Raw genomic sequence first — 23,823 nt, forward strand, 5'->3', positions numbered from 1 at the left:
CGCTGCGCCACCGGGGAGGCCCTCTAACATGGTTTTATCTCTTTTCTTACTAGTCTTCTGCTTCCAGACCACAAGAAAATGATAAAACTCTGTATTCACTAGTGAACACTGGCCAGAAGGTGAGTCCCTGGGGCGGAGGATGCAGATGTGTGTTTAGCATGTGCACGTACAGACACGCTCGCAGACTTGCATGCACTCTTCAGGTGTTGTCCTCCCCGTGTTAAATGGTTGCATTTAAAAATTAACAGGTCAACTAGAAATGCCTTTCTGGTTCTGTTTGGAGAAAAACAACGTCTCTGAGACTAAGAGAACAGTGGATTAAAAAGGTTTGGGTCTGGGGGAGTTTCTGTGGAAGACGAGAGCAACCATGGAGTCCTTAGAAGGCCAGCAAGGTGATGACGGAGACCTGGGGAGGTTTCCAAAGCAGGGCCCACATCCCGTACTGCAGGAGCGACTGGGTCTTTAGAGAAACAGTGTTCCCTTTCAGGAAGCCAGGCAAGGTTCGGGCCGGTAGCCTGCTGGTACGGCCTCCGGACTGCACAGCACCCCCTGGTCCCCTGAATCCTGCTCCAAGCTGAGCTCATAGCTCCCATGTGTACCTAGACTTGGGTATCCTGCTGCCTCTGTCATGTTGTCACCTTGCCTAAGAGGGGGTGGAACTATCACCAGACAAGGGGGCAGACGGGTGGCTCCCTCAGCTTGATCTCAACCTCCCCTGTAACAGGGGCCGATGAGCTGGGAGTGAATCAGCCACTATTCACTGCTTCACCTACTGGGAATCTGAGGGGTCCTGCTCCCGAGCTGGGAAAGGGATCTTGAGGTCCTCTGGTCAAGAATGCAAAGAGCCTCTATGTTTATAGCAGCACTATTTACAATAGCTAAGCTTTGGAAACAACCCAAATGCCCAAAAATGGATGACTGGATCAAGAAGATGTGGTACATATACACAATGGAATATTACTCAGCAATCAGAAAAGATAAACTCATGCCATTTGCAGCAATATGGATGGAGCTGGAAGGGATCATGCTCAGTGAAATAAGCCAGAAAGAAAAAGAAAAATATTGGATGCCTTCACCTCTATGAGGAATATAGAGGATCCAAATAAGGGATCAGGGAAAAAAAAGTAATTATAAAAAAAAAAATCAAAATCAACAGCAACTATAAACCAGAGACATTCTGAAGGGAGGAGAAGGAAGTAGGATTAAAACAGGGGTGGGAAGGGCACAAGGAACTATGGTGATGGTACCCGGGTGATGGGGGAGTGGGAATTTCACCGGGTCTGTAACTGAGATGAAAAATGCATACATTGTACAAAAATGAATAATGATGTAAAAATATATATAAAATAAATAAATAATAATAAAAACGTTGCAAAGAGCACTCCACAGACACTGGCGAGGACAGACGAGCAGTCAGCATTTATTGATTAGCAAAAGACCAAGAGAAGAGGGCTCCAGCGAGATCTCTGGGCATGAGAGAATGCCCAGAGGTGCAGGGCTAGGGGCCTATAGAGCTTTTAAGACTGGGGCTTGAGAAAAGGAATTAAGCTTATTTTGGCTGAGGAAGCAAGGAGAGTGGACTTGGCTAACGTCCATATATTGTTGCTAGTTGTGGGCACCCATCAGCTACAGCTCGGGGGTTGTGCAGGCTTGTGGCCACCTCCAAGGTGAGCATCTCACGGATGCTGTGTACCTGCAGCTCCAGTGTGAACTGGTCTGGTCTCAAGGGCTGTGGTTCCCTTTCCTTCCGGGTCTGTAAGCCCCTTTCCTTCCCATAACGGCCAATTCGGTAAGCTCTGGAAGGATAGCTCAGAAGTGGCAAAGCAAAAACAAACAAATAAAAAAAACCCAATGAGCCAGGAGAATCATGGCAGCAGGTGTCTGGACCTGGAGCCCAGAGGTTTTTAACCTCTTGTTTACCAGTCCATGGGAACAGCAAAATTCTTGCACAATTTTTGCCTGAGTCTAGCCCTGTTCTTGTCCCAGGGAGAACAGCAGTTCCACAGCTGGAGCCGTCATCTGAAGATATAACCTTGGCTAAGAGGGCGGTGTGGGAATCTGGGAGTCTACCACACCGTGCAAGTGTTGAGTGCATGCAGGTCAGCGATCACATGGACAGAGGGTTAGTCAGGATAGATTTTCAGATTTTTCATTCACCCTCTTACTAATAAGGCATTCAATCAACTTTAATTCCACCACAAGAGAGATTTAAATTTAAATTATATGCAACAATATGTGGACATGTAGGTGGTCAGAGACACCAGGGACCCACATTTTGGTTTCTGTTATGAAGAGCCTGCAGGTTACTGAGGGTGCTCCTGGACTTTAGTGTCTCATCGTGTTCAGGGGGTGTGCGGGGTTGCTTCTCATGTGGGTGCCAGAAATGGGCTAAGAGCATGTGCTATGTGATAAAGAGGTGCATGGTTTGAGGCACTATTTGTATTAAGTTTGCATGTGTGCTGCAGGGAGTGTGTGCTTACGTGACTTGGCAGTTATGTGGTTGTGGGATTTTAAACTCTGACTTTGGTTCAGAAATGTGAAATTGTAGGCACGTATGCATCATGCCTTTTCTGGAAACTGTAAATGCAATCTTTTTCTCCTGGGGTAGGAGATTCAGTTCTTTTTTGTCTGGGGATACCTCAGGGAACTTTTGGGCCCTGAATCTTTTTGGGGACCTCTCACATCACTTAGGCATAAGACATTTTTTGAGTTGAAGCTAAGCACTCTTTACCTCTGAATTTCCGGTCTGGATTCAGAAGAGGAACCACGACCCTTCTTATAACTGCACTGTCTACGAAGAGGTAAGAGCTCAACAAAACAAAAGCAGACAATTATAAACCAGAGACATCCTGCAGGGGAGGTGGAGGGAGAGGGATGAGAGGGAGGGAGGGAGGAGCACGGGGGACTGAGATGATGGTGCACGGGTGCATTGGTGAAGGAAATTCTATGGGGACTACTCCTGGGTGGGGAAGGGGAAGCAAATATTGTTTAAAAATGAACAATGATGTAAAAAATAAATCATTAAAAAAATAAAAAAATGCACAAATAAATTTAATAAACAAATAACAGTTACAATTTCATCCTACTGAAAACACTGTTTTCCACAAAATGCAATTAAAAAAAATTGAAGTTGATAAAAATTTAATATATTTGGTTATCCCAATAAAAATTTGAAAACCTTAAAAAATAAAAGAGGTAAGATTCTGGAACTCCTCCTGAATGGGTTTAGTGCCCATAACATTACCCCGAAGTCTTATGCTTGTGAAAAGTCATCCAGAGTCTCTCAGCATTGTAGGGAAGGTTAGGGACCTTCCAATCCAAATCTTCATTTTAGAGACCCAAAAACTGAGGCCCAAGGAGAGTGAGAGTCACACCAAGGTCATATCATGTATTGGGTTTGCTTCTTATTGGGGAGCTTGAGTTATACATTGGTATGTCTCCCTGCTGTGGGTCACACAATGGACATATCTTTCTTCTAATGGTGTGTGCATGGTGGGGGGAGAGAGCTAGAGGGCAAAGAGGGGAGGACAAGTGAATCTAAATAATTTTCCAAAGTTAGCAAGTAATTGCAAGTAATTCCAGAACATAGGTGATGTTAGGTTGCTACTGTGATGGACATTGTACCAAGGTGACCTGAGGCTGGGAGCTGAGTTGATTCTCCTCAGGTCACTTAGGGTGTGGAAAGTAGGGACAGCATTTATTGAGATTTATTATGTAAACAGTAGCTTGCCGGTGGCTTCAGGTGAATATCCCATTTAATCCTTGCAGAACAACAACATGAGGTGGGTATAATCGTGTTAGCTTATGACTGAGGGGTATCCAGGGATCCCACACTGTTAAGGGGTGCATGCTCTAAAAGGGATCAGTCTATATGCATGCACAAGGCAAAGAAAGCATACTCCTAGTATGCTTTAAAATTTTTTTTCAAATATAATTGGTGTGTAGCAAGAGAGAGAAGAAAGGATATTCCTCATAAAACTCCAGAAATTACCCATCACCTCATGGGCAAATTCCCAAACAAGCTCAGCCTGAGAAAGACACTGTGGCTTGAAAGCTTCTTAGAAGTGCCTTCTGTCAAAGAACCACAAACAAGGGGTTAGGCAGAAGGAGACCTTGGGCTAGGACAGCAGGTGAGATTCAAAATTCAAAATATACACCATAATAATCCACCACGAGATTAAGATAATAGTTACCATTGTCTCTGCCAAGCACAGGAGCAGCCTCCCCATGTGTCACCCACATGTCTCTTCTCCAGAGACTCTCCAAGAGTCTCTGTGTGTCTCTCTTCCACATCTCTGCTCATCTCTGAATCTCCTCTGTGTCTCCCCTTTTTGCTTTACTCCCCTTCTCTTCATAATCCACCTTGCGATTTCCCATCTGCATCTCCCCCCGCCACCCCTACCTCACCCCCACCCCAGGAAGTCTTGTTCAGGGCATACTGGGATTTGTAACCCAACAGTCAAATGTGAGTGGGGACAGGGACAATGGTACCTGTCCAGTCCTCCTCCCACTTTTCATGGAGGTGTATCTGTAACAGTTATGCTTTCAGTTTATACCCCAAATGATTGAGGCATGGAGAACCCCTCTCCATGCATATTGCCATTGGACACAGGGAGAGAGTGGGTGGGCATTGCTGGGATTCCTGCCCTTTAGCTGGTACCCCACATTAAAGCCACTGGACAGTGTAGGGTTGTAGAGAGCACTGTGGGCCAAAGGAATCTTGGGGAGTCATGAAGAAGAATGGTTAAAAAACATGAGAACTGGAACCAGACCTGAATTCAAACCACTCCCACTTTTACTTTCTCTAATTGTTGATCCTAATTCATACCCCCAGGTTGGTTATGATCTCCTAGTGGTAAGAGCTTAAGTTCTCCTTTTCTTCCACAGGTTGGAAACAGACAGCCCAGAGCCCAGAACCCACTGAGCCGCAAGGAGCTGGAGAACTTTCGTATTTATTCCTAAGGGTGCAGCCCATCTCACTTCTTATGTGTCAGTGTCTGCGTTGGGAGTCTGCTTGGACATCACATGAGTCTCTACATGGTTCCCAGTCTCTAGAAGATTCCTAGTTTGGAGACGACATGGGTGTTCACTCGTGTTGTACTGTTGGTGTTGGCAATGATTTTTAACAGCCATTATAAGAACAAAGCTCTTAAACGGTGTCTCTCGCTTACAGACCAAACAAGAGTGGTGGAGAAATTGGGTATTTCATGAAAGACCACACAGTAAATCCAAGTGCTGGAACTTTATTAAGTGCTGTGTAAATGTAGCGGTTGGGGGTGGGGGGCGGTTTATTAGCACCAAGGTTCCCATCCCCCGGTTCTCTAATCTATTCTTGTGTCCTCTCCTCTTTCACCTGGAGTGACTCCATTTCTGGACCCTCCCCTTGCCCAGACCATCTTCCAAAAAGGAAGGAAAGATAAAGGTGACCCCAAGGGAGGGAAACTGCTCCCTCTGTGCTTGTGGATCCATTAGTTGTGTCTCCAGTGGGGCAAACATGGACTTTACAGGACCCCTCCCCTCCCCATGTTAAACTCATAACTTCTGGCCTGTTGGTCGCAAGGCAGAGTTAGCAGAAGTAAAAGTAGTTGCTGTGAAGCAGCCCCATCTCTGAGTGGAAAAGTCGCCGGGAGCCCAGGCCCTCCTGATCATAGGCCCAAGAGAGCAGTATTGTCTACAGATTCATGTTTAATTGACAACACAGCATTAGAGATCTGCTTTGACTTCTTCGAAAATTCTTCAAATTAGAAACGGCGTCTGAACCTGAGTCCTAGTGAGTTCTCCCCAGACACACACTGGAGGGTGGACTCAGGCCTCTGAGCACTTGGGAACTGAACCCCATGCTGGGCACCCACAGATCTCAGGCCAGCCCCTTCAGTAAGACTGTGAAGACCAAGCTGAGACTCTGGCTGAACCCAGGAAAGAGACACGGGTGAATGGAAGAGGCCCTACTCAGAGGGAACTGGTTCTTCAATGGCCCCGCCCTCTATTTAACTTGGAAATTAATATAAAGCTGTGGTTTTATTCAGAGTGTGTCTAATTTTTTTCCTGAATAAAATTTATGTCTTTTCCATAGTCTGTAATTTTCCCCTCTGTTACACCAAAGGGAATTTGGGGGCCACCAATAAACCCCTGCTGGAGGAGGTCTGGCCTGATGAGCTGTCAGTATCTCACACTGCAACAGCAGATTCCAGGCTTCCCAGACCCCAGGGTCATTTGGTCTAGTGTTGGGGGGCAGTGTGGATACTGCATGCACTTGCTTGTGCCCCACCCGATCCCTCTACCCCAGGGGCTGTGTGGTCAGGCAAACCTCCTGGGGACAAGTGTGGACAGACAACAGCCTGGGGAAAGCACCAAGAGTGAAAACCAGGGAAATACACGCACAGGGTCTCTGGGGGCCAGGGCACCTTCTGGGAGCTGAGCTGCAGAGCCAAGGAGTTTGGTGAGCAAAGGGAACAGGAAATGATGGGGGTTGGGAGAGCCCAGGCAAACAGAGAGCCACTGACCATTGGGTATTGCTGGCCTCTCATGTGTCCTGGGTTGTGCAGATCTTGAAGAGACCAGATCTTCGTAAGGAGCAGAGGAGATCTTAAAGGCCTCGGGCTTGGGGGTGGGGGGGCGGGCGGGATGGTCTATTCTGGAGTGGATTAAGGTAATTTTACAATGAGCACCAGTGAACAGGCAGTAATAAAGGTCCTGGTGGTTGTAGCATGGCCTGCCCCCTGGGGGTCCCTGCTGCAGGCCACAGAGACACACTGACCCAGGGCCCACTTGCAGGAGAGCATCAGAGCAGAACAACTTTAAAGGACATCAAAGGGCTGCAAGGCAGGGAAGGACAGGGTGGTCAGAGCAGTCCAGGGGAATGCTGGAGACACTGACCCATGCTGTGGCCTTTCACGTGGCGCTTGTCCTGGAACTTAAATACAGTGAATGTCATGAAGATCATCAGAGGCGGTGCAGGGACAGAGCTAAAGCTGCACTTTGAGGAAGAGGGGAGATACTATGGCCATTCTGCCTCCAGACTAGACGAGGAGGAGGGATGTTCTTTTGAGTGAATAGAGGAAATTCAAATGAAGGAGGCATTTGAAGCACTTTGAAAAATATATCAAGAGAGTAATACACATTTAAAGGATATCAAAAGAGTGATATGTACATGTGGTCAAAAGAATTCAGCAGTGCAAAAAAGTATGCAGTAGAACAAAGCAACCTTCTCAATTGAGAGTACCGCTCCTTCCCTAGAACTGACAACTTTTTTGTATTGTATTTCCATTCAGAACTTTTCTATCTACATAAGCTCTCAGATATACCTTTTTCCCTTTGTATATTTTATTTATTTATTTATTTTAAAGACTTATTTACTTATGCAAACAAGAGCTGGGGTACAGGCCAGAGGTGTGGGGGGTGAGAGGATTCACCAGAGACATAGTGGGGAAGAGAAGAGGTGGATCTACTGAAATCCACTGCTGAGGGGAGTAGTAGGTGAGACCTGAGAGGTCTGCAGCACCATGTGGGTAGCTCCCTGGACCAGCATCAAACTTGTGCTGCAGTGGTTGCAGACAGCTTCATAGGTTGCATCTTAACCCCTTGTGCCACCAGAGGTTCACTTGTATACAGTGTGATTTCTCCTCTGAGGTGTTGTGCCCATAAAATTGCCACCACCAAGACACCCGTGAACGGTCACCATGGACTCTTGCACTCTTTCCTCCTGTTTTGCTCTCTCCCCACCTCCCCTGCGAATGTCTCTGATTTACAGTTTGCCTGCTGGCTTTCTCTCTCTCTCTCTCTTTTTTTTTTCTGACCCCTTGTCTGGTTTCCCTATGTTCCTCCAATAAGTGAAATCACCTGATATTTTTCTTTTTCCTTCTGACTTATTAAACTGAGCATAATCCCTTCCAGCTCCACCTGTGTTGCTGCGAGTGGCATGAGTTTATCAGATATACATTTTAAAAAACCCACCTGGCAGTGAACAGTGCACACTGGCCTGCACTGTCTCTCCACCTTCCAGTGGAGTCCATCTCAGAGCCTCAGAGCCCATCTCCATGAGCACATGTCAGGCTTTCTGTCCTTCACAAAGGAGCAAGCATTCTGCTCTCATGTATTTAGCTGGATTCTCGCTAAATGGACATTTGGGTTATTTCTGGCCCTAAAAATTGCTGCAGAGCACATGATTTTACCAAGACCTCTGTCTTCACGTGGGGATTTTCTTGAGTGACTGTTTAGTAGATGGTGTGACGGCAGCTCCAACCAGGTGCTTTCAACCGTGTTGACTTGAGGTGCAGAGATAAGGAGGTGGGGGGTGCATCTGAGCTGAGAGAGGGGAGCTGTGTTGTGCAAGGAGTCAGTTGCAGAAACACATCTTAAAGTCCAGGGCCCTAAATGGAGCTGGTGTCTCGCTCTTCCATGGGCTGGGGAAAGTGCAGGGGGTGAGGAGAGGCTCAAATCCAAGCAGCTCTGAGACATGAAGGGAAATTCCTTAGTCCTGCCATCTGCAGGAAGCTCAGGCAATGATGGCAGGGAGGGAGACAGCACTGCGTTTCTTTTTAAGTGAAATTTTCATAGGTGGATATTTCAGAAGACTTTGGGCTATTCTGCAGTGGTGGCGCCAACTGTGAGCCAAGAGACACACCAGGATATTGTTAGTAAGACTGGAAGGCTCCGATTTCCTCTGTATGGCTGAGAGGAAGGGGAGGCCAGGCTAGCACAGCCCCAGCCTTAGATAGAAATAGGGCCCATGGCTGACTGAGGGACAGTGCATGCAGCAGGCAGTAATGGAGGATCTCCTAATAGTACGGGCCATGGGTTAGGCTCTGTAACAGAGACACAAGACAGTTGAGTGCAGAAAGTTGGGGGATTCAAAATGACCATTAAAGATGTTGCTCTTAAGAAGGTACTATCTCACGTCCCTAGTCTCTGTCCTAGCTGGAACAACGAGATAAGCATTTATATAAGATAATTTAGGAGGGAAAGTTTATGTTCCAGAGTAATGGTCTAGTCTGTCAGATCCATGTCCAAGAGTTCTGAGCATCTTGTGTCTGAGTTGCTCAGAGAAAGTTCTAGGGAGCAGACAGGCCCTGATAAGGTATCATCAATGCCTGGAGAGCAGCATAAGCCTTTGAGATGCCATGCAGTGATGGGTCAGAAAGCAATAAGTAAGGTAGGTTTGGGAATTTCTGATCAAGTAGGCAATAATGACTGAAGGAGATCCAACACCAGAATTCCTGGTCCTGAAAATTCTGAGGCAGAGGATGAATGCTGTCATGTGTGTGACTGAGGAGATGCATGGATTCCTACTTGCTCTGTGGGTGGGGGAGATCTAGGGTTCTTAAGTCCCTGGGTTGGGATGGAGCCATGCAGGTTGGCCTAGACTAGTGGTCTCTCATAACCTTTGAGATACAGAGCAGGGACTGATGTCTGTGACTTTTAAATTGACCTGTACTGACCCAACACCATGGGCTGGCCCAGAGGGGAAAGCAGTTTTGGGAGGACAGTAAAAAGGGCAGAGGTGGCCTCAATGATAAGGTGGAGTCCCTAAATGGCTAAGCTTTCCACCGTGCTCTAGAAATAAGGACCAGAGGCAGATGATGGTTCAGTGGAACCAAAATTCCATACAAGACAAGTGTTCACTGAACAAATTCTATCCATCTTTTAAGGTCCAATCCAATTACTTTTTCATGAAATCTTCCTGTCTACCTCAGGGCAGCAATATCTCCAGTCAGAATGAAACCTCCCACTTCCAATGTCTGAAAACCCATGAGGGCTAAACACATAGTTAAGTAGTCATGTAGAACATTTTCTACAGTCACTTAAACAAACCAGAATCCTCCTGGCACTCAATACAGTTCTGGACAAACAAAAGGTGTTCAATAAATGTCTATTGAGGATGGAGCTGGAAGGGATCATGCTCAGCGAAATAAGCCAGAAAAACAAAAGAAAAATACCGGATGGTCTCACTCATAGCAGGAATCTAGAAAACTTAAATAAGGGACCAGGAAAAAGAATAACTATAAGAAAGAAAATATCAAAATCAACAAATAATTATGAACAATAGACACTCTATGGGAGGGTGGGGGTTGGGGAAAGGAAGGATTGGGGTCAAAATAAGGGGGTTGTAATTGTATGGGGAATATAAAAATAAAATTTAAATTAAAAAAATAAATGTCTAATGATTGATTATCAGTCACAGAGAAGTAATGTAATTGAACAACTTTGAGTTTTTTTAAAAACATTTTTTTCATTTCCAACAAGCTCCTGAATGAGCCCACGTTGCTGGTTGGCCAACCACACATTGAGTGGCAGCTTCCATCTGGCTTAGGGACCCAGAGCCTGCGTCATTGGTGACTTTACCTGGTGGGACAGCTGAAGCCCTCCCTTGGCTGAGGGCGGAGACTGAGGCTGAACCTGAAAACCAAGCAAGAGAAGGTTTATCAGTAGACCAAGGTAGAGAGAGGTTTCTGATTGAGTGAGAGTCAAAGGAGAAGGGGAGATTTCCAGGAAGTGGGCAGGACAAAGCCTTTAGGGAAGGGTGAACCCCGATGTGGCACATGCTGTGGGAGAAGGTGACCAGAGTCTGGGGCCATCTTCAGCTGGGGGAGCACTCTGGAGAGGTTTGCTGACTTCCAGAGCTTCTTCCAGCACCCCAGCACGTGCTCTAACCCACCTGCTCTTGCCAGGCCCTCTTCCCTTTACCATTCTGAGATTCTGAGGGAGCTGCCCATCAAAACAGCTCACCCACTTGGCCACAATGACTGGTCCAAGCAATGGTCACATGACCCATAGCTGCACCAATCGGAGATATTGCTGAGATTGTTTAAATTGGAATTGGAGGGAAATATTTTTTTTCTGTTCCTGTTGTTGATGCTACTGGCAAGCGTGAGAGTGGAGCTACCAGCTGCTGTGCTGTCACGCTCCATGCCCCTGGCCCTGCCCCTCTCCTGGTGGCTCAAAGGAACAAGCAGGGATGAGAAATGCGTGCTCTGGCCACATTTGTCTCTAATGCCATCTCCTACCCTACCTTCCCCAAAGATTGGTTATATGAGTCCCAAGTAACACATCACTTCCTGTGTACCCCTATCCTAGTTTTACCTAAGCTAGTTTGAGCTGCATTTCAACCATCTGCAGCAGAGTCCCAAACCACACCCTCCCCACATCACTTGAGAAGAGATGAGAGCTTGGGAAAGAAAGGATGGGAAGGGAGGAGGAGAGGACAGAGAAGTCATCAAAGGCCCCAGAGAAGTAGCCCAGTGCTGACAGATGCTATTGATCTCAGAAACCCACACTTTATCTTTGCCTCCAAGTGCACCATCCAAGTATCCCAAAGCAGACAAGGATGGAAACCATCACGGAGAGAACAATCAAACGTTCCCTGCTTGTCCCAGGTGCTGTGAAGAGGAAATGAGTGGTGTTAACATCCATAATGATAAGGGTCACTGGTGCAAATAATGGACAAAACATAATGGCCTTCCTCCCTGCCTCCCAGGCTATTGTAGAAAATATTTCCTTTCATTCACTTATTCTGCAACCCTTATGGGCCAGGTCTTGTTCTCGGCAGGAAGATATAACATAGGGACTCCCTGGTGGCGCGAGGGGTTAAGCACCACACTATGAAGCAATCTGCAGCCTCTGCAGCACCAGTTTGATCCTCGCCCCTCCATGTATTTCAGTCAGTCTGCCTGTTCTGTTACCTGCTCTGTCTCTGGTGAATCCTCTCACCCCCCCGCACCTCTGACCTGTACTCCAGCTCTTGTGTGCATAAATAAATAAATCTTTTTTTTTTTTTTTTTTTTTATAGAGGCATGCTTTATTTATTTGTTTTCTGGTTTGTTTGTTTTGTTTATACATGCACTGGGTACAGTCAGAAGTGCGGGAGGGTGAGAGAATTCACCAGAGCCAGAGCGGGGAGCAGAGCAGGCAGAAGGACCGAAGTACACTGCTGAGGGGAGCAGCGGGCGGCAGGAGAGGTCCGCGCGCCATGTGGGACCCTCCTCTGGTGGCCGGGGAGCAGCCGGGGATCGAACCGGCGCCGCAGAGGCCGCGCGCAGCTTCGCAACCCAGAGCTCAACCGCTGCGCCACCGGGGAGGCCCCTAAATAAATCTTTAAAAAAAAGTTATAGCAGAACATCAGGTAGACACCAACCCTGGGTAGAGAGGTTCATGGCTTGCTCAGCATCACAGTTTTAAGTGCATGAGCTGGGATTTTAATGCAGGCTGCCTGGTCCGGAAATGCCTTATCCATCACCCTACACTCCTCTCTGCAAATGGTACCAGGGGAATTCTGGGCTCCAGAGAGAAAGACTACAGGTTTCTACTAAACACAGTTCTAAAGCCACCTGCCAGCCACAGCCTGACCTAGCATTGCCACATCCTGGGCAGACCTTCCTATTTCTCTTCTTCCTCCCCAAGATGAGCAGAGCACAGGGTTCCCACCTGTTTTTGTTGTATGACTTTGGGCAAGTCCCTTCTCCTTTTTGAGTATGTTTCATTGTCCTCATATTAAGAATCTGCAGCACAGAATTTTTTTTTTAAGATTTATTTTTAATTTATACAATAGCTGTGGTATTTATACAATAGCTGTGGTCAACAGGAGAGGTTGACCATGTCACGTGGCTTTCTCCCTGGCTGGATGGGAATCGAATTTGTGCTGCACAGGCTGCGGACAGCTTCACAGAGCTGCGCTCAACCCGCTGCTCCACTGGGGAGGCCCCACAGAGAGTTATTGTAAAGATGGATTGTATCACGATTGCATTCTTGCATTCAGCCTGGCATTTGGTAAGAGCTCCCAGCCCTCCTTTCTAGCCACTAGCCACGCACACAGCCTGCATTCCTGTGGCTGCTCCCCTTCCTATGTCATCTTCTCATCCACTCTGCTCCCCAAACCTCTAACGCAGCACTGCCCAATACCATAGCCAAGACTCATGGTATGAGACTCTGAAATGTGGAACGAAATTACTTCATTAAAAACTTTTTAGGGTCTCCCCTGGTGGTGCAGCAGTTGAGCGCTGGGCTAAGAAGCTGCCCGCAGCCTCTGCAGCGCTGGTTCGATCCCGGCCACCAGTGAGCGTCCCATATGGCACGCAGACCTCTCCTGCCGAGCCTGCTGCTCCTCTCAGCAGTGTATTTCGTCGGTCTGCCTGTTCTGTTCCCCCCTCTGTCTCTCGTGAATTCTCTCACCCTCCCGCGCTTCTGACTGTACCCAGTGCTTTGTATAAATAAATAAGTAAATCTTTAATTTTTTTTTTTAATTTTAAAATGGTTACTCAAATCCTCATTGAAAGATTGATAAATATGTTTGGAATGACTTGGATACGTAAATCTATTTTTCACTTGTAAATTTTATAAAATCTGAATAGAGATCCAGCACTTCCCATGAACATTTTGCATCTGTTGTCAGTGTGAAATACATACTGGGTTTTAAAGACAGTGCAAAATAAAATATACACTATTTCATCAATAATATTTTTTGCATTGGATGCATGTCAAAATGATGATATTTTGGGTTAAATAAAATATATTATTAAAACTAATTTCACTTTTTTTTGTTTTTGATTTTACTCCTGGGACCAAGAGAGGTTAAGTGAAGTGTGTGCACTCCACTGTGTTCGATTGGAAGGTGCTGCCTTAAAGGATGCCACCCACATTCCTTCCCTCAATCACATAAAGAACCACTCAGAATGCAAACCCACGGATCCAAGGCCCTGCGGCCCCAAGGCCCGACTGAGCAGAGAAAGATAGTGACCTGGACAGATGTCCCCAGAAATAAACATCTGGGAGCTGTTGCTGACAGGGTTGCTGGCCATGCAGTTGAAGATGGGATGATTTTTCCCCAAGCCTCCAGGAAGCCTGGAAGTTCGATCCCTCGTGGACAGTTCCTTTCTGCAGAGACGAGGTCCAGCGGTATTTCACATTGGGTGCATTGTCCTCCACTGAGCACGCCAGCTGGACCGTGCAGGAGCCATTCTCTGTGATTGTCTGGTTATGGGTGACTTTTGGCTTCCTCAGCCTCCCTGTGCGAGGAGAAAGGCAGAGCTGTTCAGAGCCACATCCATGGGCGGTCACCACACCTTCACTCACTCTAAGTAGATATAAGAGCTTGTGCATTGACACTGCACCAGGGCTGGGAAAGCGCCTCTGGGAGCCACGGGCATTTTGGAAGGCACCTACCTTTCCCTCGTAGCTATGAAATCTCAGACATACCACATCACCTTCTTTGGGCCTTTGATGCTCAGATGTGAAATAAAGGGATTAATGAAATGAGACAAAAAGAAAGATACCATGCTATTCGTAGAGCCTTTGCAAAGAACCAGCAAATTGGTAACACCAATAAGCATAACTCTTGCACGTGCTTGGAGGGCCCTACAAGGCTCACGCTTTGAGCATGATCCATCATCCACCTAGTTATTGACATGAGATAAGGAGGATGGAGAGATGGGCACAGTGCTGATGCAGGGGCAGCGCTCAATAAATGCGGGCAATTTCATATTTGCGTCACAGTGTGCAAGACATGTGGACAGGCTGAACAACTGCCTATTTTGACAGGACCAATTATGGTGAAAATTTTCGTAGGTTCTTAGATCCTTCCACATCTCTTTCCCCAAACCCGAGGGAAGTCAGTTTATTGTTTCTCAATGCATAGATGAAGGAACTGGTTCACATAAACCATGCAAACCATCAAGATGAGCTTCGGTGGAGCTGGGACTGGGGAGGAATAACGTGACTTCTGTCCTTCACAGTCGGGGGAGCTGAGCAGCCCTCCCTCTTGGAAGGTCACAGGGTCTTTAGACACTGAAGTCTTTTATCTCTGATTCTACCCTAGCCAGCTCTACCCTTATTCCAAATGGTAACGCCTATAAAATGCAGGTTGGTGAGTTATTGTTGCCACCTGATCCCAGCGCAGGACGGGAGGAAGTAGTGGAAGCTGGTCACTGAAGCCTAACTGGAAACCCACAGAAGAGGGCATTGGAAGGCAGGTTTTGCCAGGATGCTGGTGGTAATTTTTCTTCCTGTGAATTGGTGGTTGTGAACAGAATAGCAGTCCTAGCAGTCTGAGGCATTTTGGTAGGAGGAGAGGCCTGAGGCAAGAGGCGGGTGGGGAAGAAATCAGATGAGAACCTTTCAGGGATTATCTAGTGCTGGGTGCCCTGTTCAGAACTCACCATAGACGAGCAGGGTGACATGCTTTGTACTGGTGACTCTGGAGTCCTTTGAGCACACGTAGGCGTGATAGTGGCCGGCATCCTCCATCCTCAGTTGCTTAATCTCGAGGGAGTGATCCTGGTCGGAGACACTTACCTCATTCTTGTCAGGAACCTTGGACTGAGTGTCGGGGTCGACTGTGGCTATTTCTCCCCATGTGCTGATAACAGACGTGTTAAAAATCCAGAGAACTCTCTTTATGTCCTGACTGGCTGGGAGTGATAGGGGCAGGATGATGGACTCCCCCAGGAGTCCCACTGTCTCCTCCACTGGTCCTCCTACATCTGCAGTCAGAGGTAAGACAGTGTCACTCCAGTCACTGGCACTGTCCCTTCACCCTCAGTCTACCTGAAGGGGATGGGAGCCCCATGGCGCCTCCTGCCCAGACCCTACTTCCCTTCCATGAGGCAGCCCTGCTGGTCTCCCTTGACCACAGGTCATGAAGAGGTATGAACCTAGATCTGCCTGGGGTACACCTAGGCCTCGTCTGCCCTCTTGATCTTTTGAGAAGACTGCAGGGGACATTCCCCATCAAGAGAAGAACAATTTGGATCTCTTCAACCATACCCTTCTCCCCTGCCTTGTTGTACCCAGAGTTTCACAGTGCCTGGGGAATTCCCAAGTCTCCTGGTAGTCTCTTGCAGGCTCCTGAGGATAGAGAAGGAGGGAGTTGTTCTCACCCCACCCTATCTGTGTCCTGCCAGAACTTTGAGGGTTAGACTGTGTCTGTAATCCCCTGAAGGGCCAAAGTAGAGTCAGCTACCTGTACAGAACTGCCGGGCAAAGACAGGGTCGGAGCTTCTCTTGCTGACTGGGTTCCGGACTGTGCAGGTATAGGACCTGTGCTGGTCTTGGCCACAGGGTACCCAGGAGATGGTGAGAGTGGAACTCATGGAGGATTCAGAATCATGGGGGCCCACAGGGGTCCAGCTGTAGTCAATGTCTTTCCCTTCCCCTTGCACAAAGCAGATCAAAGTGATGGTACATGAGGCATCCTCAGACACAGCCACAGACTTCAGGGTTACTAGGGGCGCCCGTAGCAGCTCTGTAGAGAAAAATATCAATGGGAAGACTTCTAAGAGCCTGTCCCAACAGGGAAAGACCCAGAGAAGGTGGAAATAGCACCTGGGAGCAGGAGGGAGAAGTCAGCATCACCTGTTCCAGGGGGCGTTGGCTATTAGTCCCATGCAGACGAGGTGCCTCCATTTCTGGAGGCGAGAACTGTTATGAATTTCTTATTGATCTTTCCAGAGATTAGACACACATGATATCACATACACTGTCCTGTGTATCATTATATATATTGCTATTTCTATTAGCTGTCTAGAATTCCATTTCCTTAGTGTATATAGGCACCTACTAATCAATAAAAAAATGTCAAGCTACCTGATAGGGAGATGGTGTTGAGGGCTGAATAATGTCCTCTTCAAAGTTCATGTGTTTAGTCCTAATCCCCCAAACTTCAGAATGTTAATACATTTAGAGACAAAACTATAGAGATAGAAGTAATTAAGTTAAAATGGGATTATTTGGGTGGTCCCTAATCCATCAAGACTGGTGTCCTTATGTCCTGATAAGAAGAGGAATTTAGCAAAACAAAGAGACAAGCCACTGATTGTGAGTAAATTTTTGCACACAATACAAATGATAAGGGACTGATCACAAAGATCTACAAAGAACTGAGACTCAACAAAAACAAAGTAAACAATCCAATCAAAAAATGTGCAGAGGGGCGAAAAAGACAATTTTCTAAAGAGAAAATGCAACTGGACAACAGGCATATGAAGAAATGTTCACTATCACTCGTAATCAGGGAAATGCAAATCAAAACCACAATGAGATACCATCTCACACCCCTGAGAATTGTACATATTAAAATAACTAGCTACAACAATTGTTGGCGAGGAACTCTCCTACACTGCTGTTGGGAGTGCAAACTGGTCCAACCACTATGGAAAGCTGTCTGGAGATTCCTCAAACTGCTAAAAAAGGAGCTTCCATATAATCCAGCAATTCCACTTGTAGGGATCTAGTCAAAGGGCAGAAAAACATTAATTCAAAAGGGCACCTGCACCTCTATGTTTATAGCAGCACTGTTTACAATAGGTAAGGTATGGAAACAACCCAAATGCCCAAAAATAGATGACTGGATCAAGACAATGTGGTACATATACACAATGGAATATGACTCAGCAATCAAAAACGATAAACTCATGCCATTAGCAGCAACATGGATGGAGCTGGAAGGGATCATGCGCAGTGAAATTGTTAGGGGGAAAGGATGTCCTGAGATAATCTCATACAGGCTTTGTGGACTCCACCCCCACTCCAGACTAAAGCCATCAGGACATTGGGAAAGACAAATCCCATCACCACCAAGGGGAGGGTGGCTGGGACCTGAGGGTGGAGTTGGGCAGCCAGGTTGGATATAAAAACCAAACACGTGGGCCTTGCTCTCTCTCTGGCTCGCGATCGCTCGCCTCCTGGCTTCACCGCTCCTGGCTGGCGGCCAACTGAGAGCGCCATTTTGGGATTCCTGATCGGCGGATCGGGTAGGACGCATTTAAAACTTTGTCTCCCACTTTTCTCCCAGAGCTGTACATTTCCTCATTTCCCTTTCCGTTGTAAATAAACCTTTTATTAACCTTTCACGTGTGCCTGCAGTAGAGCATTGATAAGTCCTTTTAAGCGCGCGGGTGAGGACCCACAGTCAGGCACCCCGTTTTGTATCGGGGTTGCTCTACAACAAAATAAGCCAGAAAGAAAAAGAAAAATACCTGATGCCTTTACTTTCAGGAGGAATGTGAAGGATCCAAATAAGGGATCAGGAAAAAAAATTATAAAAAGTCAAAATTAAAATCAACCGGCAACACTAAACCAGAGACATTCTGCAGGGGAGAGGAGGGAGTAGCATCAAAACAGGGGTGGGAAGAACACAAGGGAATATAGTGATGTTACACTGGTGATGGGTGGTGGGAATTCCCCGGGGACTATACCTGATGAGAAAGCAGACACTGTACAAAATGAAGAATGATGTAAAAAAAAAATAAAACAAAACAAAACAAACAAACAAACAAAATCAAGAAAAGAGGCAAAAAAAAAAAAAAAAAGAAAAGGAAGTTAGGACACAGCACAGAGGGCCCACTGAACAAGGACATAATGAGGAGGTGGCTATCTGCAAGTCAGGGAGAGAAGCCTCTGAAGGAACCAAACCTGATGACATTTTGATCTTGGACTCCTAGCCTCTAGAACAGTGAGAAAATTAATTTCTGATTGTTTTTTGTTATTTTAAAACTGAGGTGTAGGTCAGAGGTGCAGGGAGTGAGCGGTTTCACCAGAGACAGAGTCGGAAGAAGAATGGGTGGATTCACTGAAATTCACTGCTGAGGGGAGCAGTGGGTGAGACAGGAGAGGTCTGCTCTGCCATGTGGGTAGCTCCCTGGCTGGGGATCCAACTCAGGTGGTAGTGGTGATAATATTGCTGAGACTTAATCCCTAGGCCACCAGGGAGGCACAGTTTCTGTTTTTTAAGTCACCCATCTGTGGTAATCCCAACAGACTAATTGTGATGGGTCAAGTATATCTACAGAGAGTTGTTGAAAAGAATACAAATGATTCAATTGCATTGGTTTATGCTTTCCACTTAACTTCTGTATATTATGGTGTTGGGTAAAAATTACCAAAGTGCTAATCCTATTATCCTAGAGAGAAAGATTCCTGGAGAGAAAAAAAATTCACAGCAGAACTCACCGTAGATACCTAGGGTAAATTCTTCATAAGTGGTGACTGTAGAATCATCTCGGTTGATCTGGGCTTCGTAGGATCCTGCATCTTTCAGGGTCAGGTTGTAGAGAGACAAGGAATAGCCAGGGCGGAGGATCTTTATTCGGCCCTTGTAGCTTTTGTCCATGAGGTTAACATCTCCTTTTGATGCCAAACAAAGACTACCATGAGGACCATTCCAGACGACATTCTCAATCTGTGTGTCCACCGAGATGTTGAGGCGGAAAGTTGCCGAACCCCCTGGCGTTCCTGCCACTCTCTGTCTTTGAGCTGAGTCCTCTCCAGAGGCTCCAGGTCCTGCAGATACAGAAGAGAGATGGAAAAGCAGCCGGACTCTTTTTTTTTTTTTTTAAATTTTTTTTTTTTATAGAGGCATGTTTTATTTATTTGTTTGTTTTTTTATACATGCACTGGGTACAGTCAGAAGTGCGGGAGGGTGAGAGAATTCACCAGAGCCAGAGCAGGGAGCAGAGCAGGCAGACTGATGAAGCACACTGCTGAGGGGAGCAGCGGGCGGCAGGAGAGGTCTGTGCGCCATGCGAGACCTTCCTCCGGTGGCCTGGAAGCAGCTGGGGATCGAACCGGCGCCGCAGAGACCGCGGGCAGCTTCGCAACCCAGCGCTCAACCGCTGCGCCAACGGGGAGGCCCAGCAGCCGCACTCTTCATGACAGCCTTCAGTCGCTCATTTGTCCATTCAATAGATGTGTATTGAGAATGTCAGATGCTGAGAAATGAAATGAGATCCCGCCCTCCTGTCTTGAGGTCTCTTGCCTAACAAAGTCATTCATTCATTCACTCATTCATTCACTTACAAAACCCTCTCCCACAAATAGCAATGATCAAATAAAATAGACCTTCTAGGTTTCTGTTAGGGGGGAATTAGTAACTCTGGGTGAATTTTTGAATTTCTCTAAGCATCAGTTTTGAAGGACGAGCCTGAGCGAGATGTGCAGAACAGACCTCTCAACATGTGTCACTTTGGCAGGTGGATTATTTTGAGTTGAGCTCAATTGAGACTCTGAAGTCTCACAAGAAACTTTTACCACTTCCTTACCTATATAGAAGAAGGAAAATTGGGGTTATTAACCCAGATTAGGTTGCTTTATTTTTGAACCAGAAACACATCTTCTGACAAGGAAATCTCTCTCTATGGCTGAGCAAACATCTAATTACATTTAATCTTATCCTATGATTATATCTTATCTTTGTCATATGACTCGCCTCTCATCATGTGAGTCTTCTGCTCTCTCCTTAAAGCTCTAGGTCCTGACCCTATTCCTTGGCACAAGATATACATGCCCATTTTCATATGTGCATTCCCCAAATATACATAATTAAATTTGTTCATTTCTCCTACTAATCTGCCTGATGTTAATTTGGTTGTTTGTGCAGCTTGAGAAGAACCTAGTGGAGTGGGAGAAATTTCTTCTCCATTCCTACAGTTTACTCGTCAATAAGAAGGAAATCTTCACACTTGTGTCATCTTCCCCAAGGGATATGGCAAAGATGAAATGAAAACAGGTTCTGTGAATCATCAGCAACAAATAGAGCAAAAAGGAGCATCTTTTAAAAATAAGAGGGACTGGTGGATGGCTAGAGAGGTGGAGAGTTGTGCAGTAAGGCAAATAAAAGAAAACATTGAGGGTAGAGCCCAATGGAGGTATCTGAGTACCCATGGCAAAATTCCTTCAAGTTTTCTGAATGTTTGAGAATTTAATAGTTCAATTTAATAGTTCAATTTATCTCATTTCCTTATAAGGACTCCAAGCGTCTGCTGGGTGGCTCCAGCCTGGATCCCCAGATTCTTGGGCACGTGAGGTCCTAGAGAAGTTCTGAAAATCCTAGACCAAATCAGATGGGTTCAAGACCTGACTACTCTAGGAATTCTGGGTGGAAAAATAAGTACAGAATGTTTGGGAGAGGAGAGAAGTCAAATTACAGCTTGGGAGATGCAGCCAGACTTGGGAGCATTCAAAGCCCAGATCCAGCCCTTGCAGAGAGTGAGGAGGCTTCTGATTGGTGCACACTAGGGCTTCTGTGTACACACCCCCATTAGCTAAGCACTTGGGCCTTGGGGGGAGCAGTTAGGAGGGACACAGGGCTGGACACCCTGGATATGAGAAGGTCGGTTCAGATGGACTCTGGGGGCAGATTCAGAAGGCACACGCTGAGTTGGCACAGCGTTGGTCCGGGGCGGCCAGAAAGGAGCTCTTCCCACCCGGGAGACATCTTACAACTGCTATGTGCATCATTAGGCACTTGGTAGAAATCACCTCATTCAATCAAAATTATCCAATAATTAGCCATTTTACAGAGGGGAAGGTGAAATGTACAGTTTGAACCACTTGACTGGGATGACAGGTTGGTCAGTTGTCGGGCCCAGATTCCATGTGCTTGATGCCCCACAGAGTGGACAATGTCTCATGTTCTGGACACCCAGAGGTTCAGAGTCCTGCCTGGGTGCATCTGTTTTTTGACCTCATCTCTCCTCGCATCAGAGTAAATAAAGTGCTTGACACTCACAGAATGCCAGTAGGAGAGCAGGCTATGGTTTTGATGGGGAGGATCCTGTTGCAGTGGATGGTGCTACCCAGCTCCCAGTGTAGACAGGAGGCCAGGTATCATCCATCTCACACCAAACTATGCCCTCTGACAAGTAATCAAAGGAGCTGAAAGATTGTGTTAACTGAATTTGACTTGCCCATCCATTAATGGTTGCTAAATAATATTCTTAACTGTGATTATATTAACTATCATGGCCCCATCGACTGGGTGCAAGCACTTTATAGGCATCATCTTGAATCTAGAACAATCTTGCTCACTGCATTCCACAGTTAAGGAATAGAGGCTCACAGAGCTAGTAAATGAATGAACCAGGACTTAACTCAAACGTTCCTGATATCACAGCAGGGGGACTTTCTGCCACTGTCTCCTGTGTTCCTGAAACAATTCCTTAGAGCCACAAAAGCATCAAAGAAACTCCCTTCTAGCCCTACACAGTGAGGCTGAGGTCACCTTGCTCAGGGGAGCCAGCTAGGGAAACAGCTTTACCTTGAACTATTTGAAATTCACTGTCACTCCTCTGGGGCTAGGCTGACAATGGATGAAGTTAACTCAGATTCAGCTAACAAAAGGAAGAAACACCCCCAAAGTCTTCTTTTTTGTTTTTTTTTTTTTAAGATTTATTTATTTATGCACACAAGAACTGGGGTGCAGATCAAAAATGCAAGGGTGAGAGGATTCACCAGAGACAGAGTAGGGAGAACAGGCAGATTGACTGAAATATACTGTTGAGGGGAGCAGCGGGCCAGTCAGAAGGCTGCGTCACATAGGTCACCTCCTCGTCCAGGAACAGAACTTGTGCTGCAGTGGCTGTGGATAGCCTCATAGTGCTGAGACTCAACCCCTTGCGCCACCAGGGAGGCCTCTGCTTCTTATATTTCTTTAGTGAGCAAAGATGAAATTGAAGTGACTGGAACTAGGCCCTGAGGTTTCTCTTCCACATTCCAGAAGCTTTTCTAGAAATCACCCCACTGCACCCCACTCTGGCCCACCCCACCTGCTCTCAGGACCCTTGTGCTACCTGTTTCTTCTACCCAGAGGCCTTGTGGAAAGAAGCTGCCAGTCCCACAGAAGGATTTCCCGAATCTTTCTGTGGAAACACATTGTACAAGGAGCAAAGTCACCACTTGACATTTATTAGCAGGAGAACATGAGTTAAGAGGAACAGTCTAAGCCCAGCTGTTTGAGGGCCTCCCCTGGTGGCGCAGCGGTTGAGTGCTGGGCTGCTAAGCTGCCCGCAGCCTCTGCAGTGCCGGTTCGATCCCCAGCTGCCGGTGAGGGTCCCACATGGCGCGATAGACCTCTCCTGCCATGCCTGCTGCTCCCCTCAGCTGTGTATTTCAGTCAGTCTGTCTGTTCTGTTCCCTGCTCTGGCTCTGGTGAATTCTCTCATCCTTTTGCGCTTCTGACTTACCCAGTGCATGTATAAATAAATAAATAAATAAATCTTTAAAAAAAAAAAAAAAAGCCCAGCTATTTGACCGGGCTACAATGTTACCTGTTCACACTGTGTGTCCACAAGTGCACACACACACACACAGAGCTCAGGATAAAGAGGAACCATAGTAATAATTACTGCAAAGAGACAAGTTACCAGCAGCGAATGTGAGCAGCACCAGAGAACACTGCAGTAAGGGGACATGATCAGTGTGGACTTACCCATGAACAGGAGGAGGACAGGGGTCCACAGGAAGGGGGAGAAGATGTGTGGCTGACCCGTCCGTGGCTTGAATGGCCACACGGTCCAGGCTTCTGTGTGTCTTCTTGGCCCCATTGCGATGATGTACTTTCAGATCAGCCTGAAGGAGGAAGTACTTACACTGTGTGTGTTTGTGTGTGTGTATGTGCACATGTGCGCACACATGTGTGTCTGCATCTGTTGCTGGCACCACACACTCCTCTTACGTGCTCACTTGTGTTGGAAATCACAGTTCTCAAGTTTATCCAGAGCCTTCATGGGATTTGCAGACTGATCTTGGTGACCGCTGGCTTCAGCATCAGGCGTCTTGGTTTCTAAATGAGTCCCTAAAAATGGTCCCTAGAGAGCTCTACTTCCTGGTACTCGTGTTCCTGTGTCATCACCTCTTCTTGGCTGGGGGGTGGTTTTAGTGACCTCCAATGCAGCAGGAGAGATGTGATGTGAGTAGAACGTGGCAGGAGGGATGAGATTCGCTTAGGAAGGCTGAGAATTTCACCTCGGGCTCTCTCTGCCTCTCCATCTCCTCGTCTTTCTGTCTGTCTCTCATCTCCATTTTATAGAAGGGGGAATTGAAGTTAAGTAGCTTCTGTCG

General features: G+C 46.7%; 1 protein-coding gene across 1 annotated transcript; it reads right to left on the bottom strand.

The window, feature by feature from the left end:
• Window positions 1-8,369: 8,369 nt before the first annotated feature.
• LOC119242289 (T-lymphocyte surface antigen Ly-9-like) lies at window positions 8,370-23,306 on the bottom strand. The gene is made up of 7 exons (XM_037508019.1): window positions 23,192-23,306; window positions 18,937-19,266; window positions 15,950-16,231; window positions 15,147-15,470; window positions 13,756-13,997; window positions 10,342-10,395; window positions 8,370-8,402 (listed from the first exon to the last, which is right to left on the bottom strand). Exons 1-7 carry the CDS (start codon window positions 23,304-23,306, stop codon window positions 8,370-8,372), a joined length of 1,380 nt encoding a protein of 459 aa, XP_037363916.1.
• Window positions 23,307-23,823: the final 517 nt, after the last annotated feature.

The sequence above is a fragment of the Talpa occidentalis genome, unplaced genomic scaffold (assembly GCF_014898055.3).
Source record: "Talpa occidentalis isolate TD23 unplaced genomic scaffold, MPIMG_talOcc4v2.1 talOcc4.12, whole genome shotgun sequence".
Classification (NCBI taxonomy): Eukaryota; Metazoa; Chordata; class Mammalia; order Eulipotyphla; family Talpidae; genus Talpa; species Talpa occidentalis.